Below are 10,000 nucleotides of genomic sequence, written 5' to 3'. Positions count from 1 at the left end.
GTTAGCGGGAAAGACGCTACTGTATGCCAGCGGAGAACAACTGTTTGCTCTTTTAATATCAGGTAAATAATATTCCGGGGTGGAGATTATGTGGGATAAAAATGAAGTGAGGTACACAAAGCCCGTTTCTCTTGGAGAGTAAATCAGTAGTCAATTAAATCACAGCAAATGTTCTGATTATTAACCTGTGTTTTTTTGTGACAGTGTGGTTGGAACACATTTGTTTTTAGATTGTAATTGAGCTCGGGGCGTTTGCAATTGATAACTGATTTGTCTTTTTATATTTAGTCAAGTTTTGACTAAATATTTTAACATCGAGGGGGAATCGAAACGAGGGTCGTGGTGTATGTGCGTGTGTGTGTGTGTGTGTGTGTCTGTCTGTGTGTCTGTGTGTGTAGAGCGATTCAGACTAAACTACTGGGCCGATCTTTATGAAATTTGACATGAGAGTTCCTGGGTATGAAATCCCCGAACGTTTTTTTCATTTTTTTGATAAATGTCTTTGATGACGTCATATCCGGCTTTTCGTGAAAGTTGAGGCGGCACTGTCACGCCCTCATTTTTCAACCAAATTGGTTGAAATTTTGGTCAAGTAATCTTCGACGAAGCCCGGACTTCGGTATTGCATTTCAGCTTGGTGGCTTAAAAATTAATTAATGACTTTGGTCATTAAAAATCTGAAAATTGTAAAAAAAAAATAAAAATATTATAAAACGGTCCAAATTTACGTTTATCTTATTCTCCATCATTTGCTGATTCCAAAAACATATAAATATGTTATATTCGGATTAAAAACAAGCTCGGAAAATTAAATATATAAAAATTATTATCAAAATTAAATTGTCCAAATCAATTTAAAAACACTATCATCTTATTCCTTGTCGGTTCCTGATTCCAAAAACATATAGATATGATATGTTTGGATTAAAAACACGCTCAGAAAGTTAAAACAAAGAGAGGTACAGAAAAGCGTGCTATCCTTCTTAGCGCAACTACTACCCCTCTCTTCTTGTCAATTTCACTGCCTTTGCCATGAGCGGTGGACTGACAATGCTACGAGTATACGGTCTTGCTGAAAAATGGCATTGCGTTCAGTTTCATTCTGTGAGTTCGACAGCTACTTGACTAAATATTGTATTTTCGCCTTGCGCGACTTGTTTTCCATTACAATGTTTTGATAAAATGTGTAACCATTGTTTGAGCTGAGCTGTGGGCTGTCAAGTAGGTAAGGGACATAACTCAGGGTTGTCAAAATTAATGGGAGGCTCGAAAAGAGTTGCTCCCCTTTGTCCAGTCCACTGTCGTGTTTGGTAGAAGAAGAAACAAGAATTTTCATTTACGTTTTTGAAGCTTACCTTTCGAACTGGAGCGTACATGGTTTATTGGTCAACAGATTGAACCCCAACAGACACCATGGTTGCCCGATCACAGACGGGTTAAATCAGGGTAAAACAAATCGAACATTGTTGCCATGCTGTGTGCCGCAAATTTTGGACTGAAACGGTTTTGTTGTATTGTTTATATTTGAATAAAACAGGTCATGCATATCGTACCTGCGGGTTATTGTTATAGTACCGGTGGTACGAATCCAGTGACCTGGTGGTACTTATTGAAGACCCAGTCTCTTGATTCGTACCTTTCGAAGGAAAAGAACAACATTGTGTGGTGTCTATTGTGTGTACCATCTGGTAATATAAAAACATACTATATGGTAGAACCCTATTGGCACTATGCAAGGTGCAAATAGCAGTGCTCTGGGATATCATGCTTGTGACGCAGATGAGTTTTTTCTTAAGTGGTACGGAACCAGTAACTCTCCCGCACATCTCACAAGTTTGGGCTTGTTGCAAGCATACATGTAATGATAATGTTAATTCCGAATAAAATAACACATCCCTTATTAACAAATAGCGAACACACTCGCACACACACACACACGGACGCTCGCACAGCACAGCCGCATAAACCCACACGCGCAGCAAACACAAATGCACACAACGCAGCACAAACACATACACACACACACACCCACACCCACACACACACACACACACACACCCACACACACACACACACACACACGCGCGCACACACACTGCACACACGCACACTCACACACACACCGTTACACACACACACACACATTCACACACACACAAACAGACACACACATACACACACACTTACACACACACACACACACACACACACACACACACACACACACACACACACACACACACATACATATGAAACCCCCACACAGGAATTCTGATTCAACAAGTATTTATCTGTATTCAGGTATTTACATATGTACACTGTTATCTCTACAGTGGTTTAACAAATGTACATTTTGACAGCACACAGTTCACACTCATGTTGCCTGGGTTGGGTCAGTCAGTTTCGTCCTTTTCTACGAGTTTCTCCAATGCCCATTGGCCGGCAGATCTGTCGGACCAATCACGGTGCTTCAACACACATTTACATCTCAACGGTGAATGATAACTAGGTTACAGCGAAGAAAATCAAACGTCATTCAAGCTGGCTGTTCATTCGTCAAACTTTGCGTACGTATTTCAAATTCTGATAACTTTCTCAGTTGCTGTGAACAAAATTCAGTCATTGTACAAATAAATAAATGAAAAATAAAAAGGATCAGCCGTTGTAAATAAAGACAAGTATACATTAATTCCGCATAACATAATTATGCAGATCGTTAAAATGACATGCGGCCTTTTGTTCACAGATTGGTTTTGACCCTTCATTCACAATAGTTCATGCAACTGAAGTCAATACATAACAACAACAACAACAACAACACCAACACCAAAACCAACAACAACAACAACAACACCAACACCACCAACAACAACAACAACAAAAACAACAACAAACCATCATCATATTCTGTGTCAACGAATTACAATGCACTCTGGATTGCTACCTCTCGTCGACTCGTGCCCAACTAACGCTTGTTGCCGACAACATTGTGATGTCATTGAGTAGACAACCATGCAACTGGCCACGGAAAAACTATACGTAGTTTGTTAAGCTGAGAGCAGTGGAATGTTTGCTAAAAGTAATGGAATGAAACAACAACTTGCACGGAGCATGGTAAAACCTGTCAGTACTTGCACTGAGAAAAAACAATAACATAACATGAACAAATAAAACATAAAAAACACATCCAAAAGCTATTGAAAACACTCCAGATTATTGAATAAGAGCGAATCATTTTCCATTTAGAAAGAAACCGTAGTTACTATAATTTAAGATTCCAGTAGAACTTCAGAACACCGAAGCTGTTGTAGCCTACGTTTCTCAGTCAAAATGTGACGCTGCTAATTATGAGCCGCAAGAAGTGTTGCACTCTTTGACTTGTAGCGCAGTGTGAGGTCAACTAGTGAATTCATCATTATCGTGCGTGGTCAGAATTTGGATTGCACAAAAAGTATGCCCAAATCTCTGTTTCAATTCAAGTCAAAAGCAGGAAATGCTATTTAAGCATCAGTAGGGTTGGTTAGTCCAAGAAATCAATGTCACTCGCCCCCGCCCCCCTCCCCCCATCCACCCTCCTCTTTTTAGGCTAAACCCCAAAATGCCAGACAATATTTGTGTTCCCTTTTAGCCATCGTCTTATCTATTTCAAGATCGATCTTGTTTTTTGAAATACCCTTCGACTTATATATATTAGATGTTGTTTTTCTCATATTTGATCCAATCTGGTTCGCGTCTAAGCTCTTTCGTAGACCGTTATCATTAAAACGAATTCATTTCGTAGGTATTCAAAACTACTTTTCCTAATGTTAATCCCTTACAAATTAAAACGGAATATTCTACTGACTTGTCATTTACATTCGGTGAATCTCAACGCTTAAAGCAAGACATGAAGGAAGACAAAAAAGCTGTTACATTACTTGTGTGTTACACCAAGACGGTAACATCAAAGTACAAGAGTAAATGCTGACAGGTTTTACCATGTGCTCTCAGCTTAATGTTTCATCACAAGGTAAACATTTCTATTTCATTGACGCTGATCATTACTTGAATGACGCGTCGATGTCGATCCTTTATCATCGTCAAACAGTGTGCTCAAGAGAAAAAACAAAACTTAAAAGGCATACACGACACTTGGAACTAAAGGGGTCCAATAGATATCAGTACAATTAAGATAAGCTATGTTCCAAACGAGCAAAAAACACTGATTTCAAGGGAAGAAAAGTAGATTCGTGTTAGGTATGTAAACCTTACCTGTTTCCAAATCCCACTGTCTAAAGCTGATCAACACATATTACCACAAGAACAGTTATTTACCAAAAGAGCATCTGTCTGTCTGTCTGTCTGCCACACACACACACACACACACACACACACACACACACACACACACACACACACACACACGCGCGCACACACGCACGCACACACACACACACACACACACACACACGCACGCACGCACGTACGCACGCAAGCACACATACACACACACACACACACACACACACACACGCACACACACACACACACACACACACACACACACACACACACACACACACACACGTACACACACACACACATCCTGCATACATTTGTAAATATGCATTGCAGCTTCGAGTCATTTTTTTCCCGCACAAGCACCCCAAGTTATTCAAATAACAGCAATTTATATTCAACAAAGTGCCAAAGAATGTGACTTTTGTCGTGTGCCTGTACTAGAGGACGGAATGTAGTAGTTAAATCACAGTCGCTGACATAGACAGACACACACACACACACACACACACTATGACACGCACACACACACACACACACACACACACACACACACACACACACACACACACACACACACATGAGACAGGTACTCACCAGTTCGCACCTGCTTATAAACAACAACAACAACAACAACAACAACAACAACAACAAACCGTTTACCCCTGCACCTTCAGCCATAGCCTAGCCGCCTCCGCCCCCTCCCCGCCCCGTTACCGGCGGAGTACACAAAATCATTAGTTCTGCGTCACGCTTTTGTATGTGCAACAACGATCGATGGCTTCTGTGCATACATTAGTCGATTAGAGACACAACAGCATGCCACAGCAATACATACGTGTAGTCTGCGTCATGTTTACCTCTCACCTCGTGTTCTGAGATCGGTAAAGACTTCAGAGCAGAGAAAAAATCGATCTAGATCAGCCCAGCACTGCAGATTCCCCAGCGAGTCACCATTTTGAATCGTCTGCATCGACACCACGACGGTGCTTGCTTTTATTTTGTGCTACCCTTCAAAAGACTTCAGTTTGAATACAGGAGGTGAAGTCTTACACTGTTGCGTTAGGAGATTTCACATTATATAATTACACGACTACTACCTTTACCCGGCTATTGGCTGTTATGTTTAATTCATATTATGGGTTGTTATAAGAAACAACACGTCACACTGACTGTGTTTTTTTCCATCCGCTCAATCTGACTGATAAGATATCTAAAACGTTAAAAAAAAAAAAAATTTTTTAAAATGGCCACAGGGTTATAGTTTATAATGTACTATGTATATTCTTTTTTGTATGCGCTAACCACCTTCATCTCAGTTTTATATGTACCTACCGTTCTTTCCTCCCACATCCACCCTCCCCCCTCTTCCTCCTACTAGCTTTTTCTTATTCTTTCTGGTTTGCTTTAACTATGCTTTTCATCTGGATAGTTCCACAGTTTATGAGTAATGTTTGTCCGACATCATATTTGTGTTATTTTCCTACTACGTAGGGCGCGTAATATAAGCGTTCGCTTGAGTTCGTGTTCCCATTGTTTATCGTTGTATTATTGTATCATGTTTGGTTTAATAAAACATTGTTCAAACCAAAATATAAAAGACAACAACCGAAAACGATCAACAACAACAAAACTTTGAAAGAGACAACTAAACAAATGCAATGAGATCAAATTTATACATAACTGGCACGACCAAAGATCTTCTACTGATATCGTTAGCACAACACTATGCAAAAGCACATGGAGGGCCAAATAAACCTGAGCACCGGCCTCGCCACAAACTCGCCCGTATGCTAGAATCCGCTGACGACGACAGACCACTGAAAAAGAAGAAGACGCGCCGCTCCCGACAAGGCAATTCTGTTCCATGTTCCAACACTGCATTACTTTAAAGGTAAACATTTGAGCGATAAGTGTATATATTCAATGATTTTACACTACTTACCTTGTATATTTCCTTCATGCATTGCGAACATTGACTACTTTCGGTTTTGTATCTTCTTAAAAAACCACGTTATTTCAGTGTGGGTGTGCGTGCGTATTTCGATTTGGTAATGGAGTGGCATAGTTATGACTCTTTTGAAAGAAGCTGTTTTATCAGTTTTGGATTGTTTTCTTTTATCCTTTCCTCTAACTGTCCATAGCTGCAGACAGACTTAGCAAGATCTGCTTTAGTTTGGGTGCTGCCTCAGTTTTTGCTTCAGGCTGATATTCGACTCCCCTGTGCACACACCCGATGCATATCGCGATGTGTTTTGTTAAAGGAGATTGTGTGTACGTGTGTACGTGGTTTACAACCTTACGTTAATCATGTCTGAGGTGAACAGCATTGTAAATTAGTGGGGTCACTCAGAGACTGTACATAGTGTTACAGTCTACACTTTCAGGTGCACTTCCGTGTCCGATAGAAGGGAGATCATTACGGGTTTTTATTGTCATATCAGAAGGTTGAGTTGTCTCGCTTGCTGTCAGCGAAAGATCAAAGACGGCAATAATTATTTTGTCTTAGTCAGTCAGTTTACTCCGATTTCAGACACTGGTATATCGCTGACGGTAATCCATGCGTTATTGAAAAAAAAGCACAAAGACAAAACATAGCGGGATGTTGTGTACTCGTTAACGACCCGTACAGAATGCTACAGCGTTTATAATAATAGTAATGAGCTTATATTGCACGAACCACGGTAAACTAAGTATGCTCTCCGCGCTATACATATTAACTATGAATATTATCGCTGTACATGTGGTGTTGGTCATATACAGCGCTCATTATTCCAACAGGCAGGATAAGATTTATTCAACCAAAAAAACCAACCAACAACAACAACATGGTCTTTGAAAGTATGGGCCATACACAACCCGTAGTTTATATGGACAGTGTGGGCCCAAAGCATATACGGGTAAATGTTATTTCGTGTTAATATCAATCAAGCTAATTTGTTTAAGAATCTTATTGTTAACTGCCAAGGTCATCAACATTTTGGCTGTCGGCAAGGTTTTATTTAGCTTTTATTTATTTTTGTACAGGATAATCAGGAAGAAACAACGCTTCCTCGGCCATTCGGGCATCTCCACCAAAACACAAACAATTTGAAGTGATCAAGGCAACAACGAAGAGACTAAACAAGATTAGTTGTATTTCAAACAAGAAGAGGCAAGGGTTTTGTGGGTGTTTTTTTGTGTGCAAAGGGTTAGCTCATAGACTTACCTTAGCGAATTAGCCAGCATAGTACCGTAATTCCAAGTTTAAGCAGCAACATACATTTTGAGACAACTGTTGCAACATATTTTTGGAAAACTTCCACTACGACGGCCTGAACGCTTCGACTCTTAACAGACAAATCGATCAGCCATGGCGACGGCCTCAGTGATCGAGGAATCCAACGAACGAGAGTGCAGCGTGTGCCACGAGGAGTTCCGGGAGCCCAAAATTCTGCCCTGCGGCCATCTTCTGTGCCGCCATTGCCTGCTGTCGTGGCTGCAGTCCCAGCCCCAGGCCCACTGCCCGCTCTGCAGGTGTGCCATCGTGGAGGGAGGGGCGGGACAGGGAGGGGCCAGCAGTGTTGAGGACACGGTGGAGGGATTCCCCACAGACCTGGCCATGGCCGCCTTAGTGGAGGCGCAGCGTCTGCTGAGCAAGGACCACAGCTGCTGTGTGTGTGAGGACGTGGCGGCCACCTCTCTGTGTCTGCACTGCGGCGACACGCTCTGCAAGGCCTGCAAGAGAGCTCACGGCAAACTGTCGATGTCCAAACATCACCGGGTGGAGGACCTGACCTCGCTGACAGCGGAGCAACTGACCGCAAGCCGCCCGTCCACCTGCGCGGCGCATCCCGAGGAAACGTGCAAGCTGTTCTGCCCCAGCCACGGTCTGTCCGTCTGCCTGCTGTGCGCCTCGTCCAAACACAGGGGCTGCCCGCAGCTGAAGGATCTGCAGGAGAAGACGGAAGAGGCACGTGCACTGCTGGCGGAGATGGCGGCCAGACTGAGCGCGGGGGAGGCGGAGATAGACCGCGCCATCAGCGAGTTGGAGCGACACCTGCACGACACGGAGACACGCACCAAGAAGTCTGTGGCACAGATGGAGGCCGACCTGGACCGTCTGCAGGCGGCGCTCAACGCCTGTCGTCGTCGCATCGGGCAGCTGGCTGAGGGCGCGACCTCTGACGACAGGGAAGCGGTGCAGGACGGGAAGAGCTTCCTGCTGCAGAAGCGAAGCAAGCTGACGTCACACAAAGCTGTCATAGAGCGAGCGACAGGGTCGAAGAAAGGTGACGTTGTCAACGACATGATGTCATCCATGGAACAGCGAATCCAGGAGCTCGACTGCAGCGCCACCTTGCCCGCCAACGCCAAGGTCATATCGAAGGTCAGCCTGGTGATTGACCCAGGGGTCGTGACCCGCATAGAGCAGGACCTGGCTCAGCTGGGTCAAGTCAACACTGTGCCTGCTGTCTTCACTGCTATCAGCGTGAGTCTGCTTCTCTGTGCTTCTTTGTTTGTTCGGTTGTTTGTAAATCATTCATATGTTTAATTTGTAGTAGCAACTGCAGCTGTAGATGTCAGTAGTGTCAACAGGAAAGATATAAGAGGGGGAGTTACAGGATCAGCAGTGGTTCATAGCGATTGTGCAAAAGTAGTGGCAGTGGTGGCGGTGATGGTTGTTGTGGGTTTCATCATTAGTTATATAGTAGTCATTGCAAAAGCGATGGTAGTGGTGGGAGAAGTAACAGCAATAGCATATGTTTAGAATAATTATATTATGCAAGGCTGAGGTAAGGTCCGGGTGACTGATTTTTTTTTTTTTTTTTTTTTGCCAAGCACACCACAGTGGGGCTTTTAATCAAAAACATGCATATCCGCATCCGTCTACAATGTATCATCGTTCATCCTTCAACATTTATAATAAAATATATGTAAATGGCAAGTATACAAGACATATATTAACAACATTATGACATAACAGACAGACGGACATATAACATACCGTTCGCCTACAAGTAAAGCCAGAGCATAACATAACATGTAGATTACAATACTGATAAAAAGAAAGAAAGAGTAAGAGAGAGAGAGAGAGAGAGAGAGAGAGAGAGAGAGAGAGAGAGAGAGAGAGAGAGAGAGAGAGAGAGAGTGGGGGGGCGGTAATGATGGTGGTGGTATCATTTATAATTTATACTCTCAGATAATAATACAAATAATAGATTCTTCGTGAAGTTCCACCCAACAATAATCAAAAGTTACTAAATTACAAGACACGTACCTACACCCATAAGATTGGACAGGGTGACTGACAGATTTGTTTTTAAAAGACAAATAATTATTTGTTGATCGTTCCATTCGACGATATTTAATAGAATGATAAGTATTTACTTTGATGACTTTGGACAGTTCCAGGTAGTGTTCAGTTTCCATTACAACCACGGCCAGAACATTGTTCTGAGCAACAACAACCGGACCGCAGAGAGGACACACGGCAATGACCACGCCATCGTCATGTCACGTGAACATATGCAAGTTGGCTTACTGTATGAGGTAAAGTGGACACCACGCGCGTATTGTCTGTCTCATTTTCTTGCAGATCTTCCGAAATAAACACCTGCCTGAATGACCGGCACGGTTGGCCTAGTGGTAAGGCGTCCGCCCCGTGATCGGGAGGTCGTGGGTTCGAACCCCGGCCGGGTCATACCTAAGACTTTGAAATTGGCAATCTAGTGGCTGCTCC

At 42.8% G+C, this 10,000-nt stretch overlaps 2 protein-coding genes across 5 annotated transcripts in view; both read left to right on the top strand.

Moving 5' to 3' along the window:
- LOC138971722 (E3 ubiquitin-protein ligase TRIM56-like) overlaps positions 1 to 1,552 on the top strand; it is a 52,792-nt gene extending 51,240 nt beyond the window's left edge. For both annotated transcript variants that reach the window (XM_070344510.1, XM_070344509.1), the window contains exon 5: positions 1 to 1,552. This exon is cut by the window's left edge and continues 1,919 nt beyond it. The gene's annotated coding sequence lies outside the window, so the exon portion shown is untranslated.
- LOC138971723 (transcription intermediary factor 1-beta-like) overlaps positions 1 to 10,000 on the top strand; it is a 102,187-nt gene that overhangs the window by 17,994 nt on the left and 74,193 nt on the right. The window contains exon 1 of one of the 3 annotated variants that reach the window (XM_070344515.1): positions 7,304 to 8,749. The exons of the other annotated variants lie outside the window; for them this stretch is intronic. Coding sequence (XP_070200616.1) covers positions 7,631 to 8,749 — 1,119 coding nt within the window. The 5' untranslated portion in view covers positions 7,304 to 7,630. Of the gene's footprint in view, positions 1 to 7,303; positions 8,750 to 10,000 lie in introns of those variants that run through there. 3 annotated transcript variants of the gene reach the window in all.

This window comes from Littorina saxatilis, linkage group LG7 (assembly GCF_037325665.1).
Source record: "Littorina saxatilis isolate snail1 linkage group LG7, US_GU_Lsax_2.0, whole genome shotgun sequence".
In the NCBI taxonomy this organism is placed as follows: Eukaryota; Metazoa; Mollusca; class Gastropoda; order Littorinimorpha; family Littorinidae; genus Littorina; species Littorina saxatilis.
Note: the sequence above shows the minus strand (reverse complement) of the source record. Positions and strands in the feature narration are given on the sequence as shown.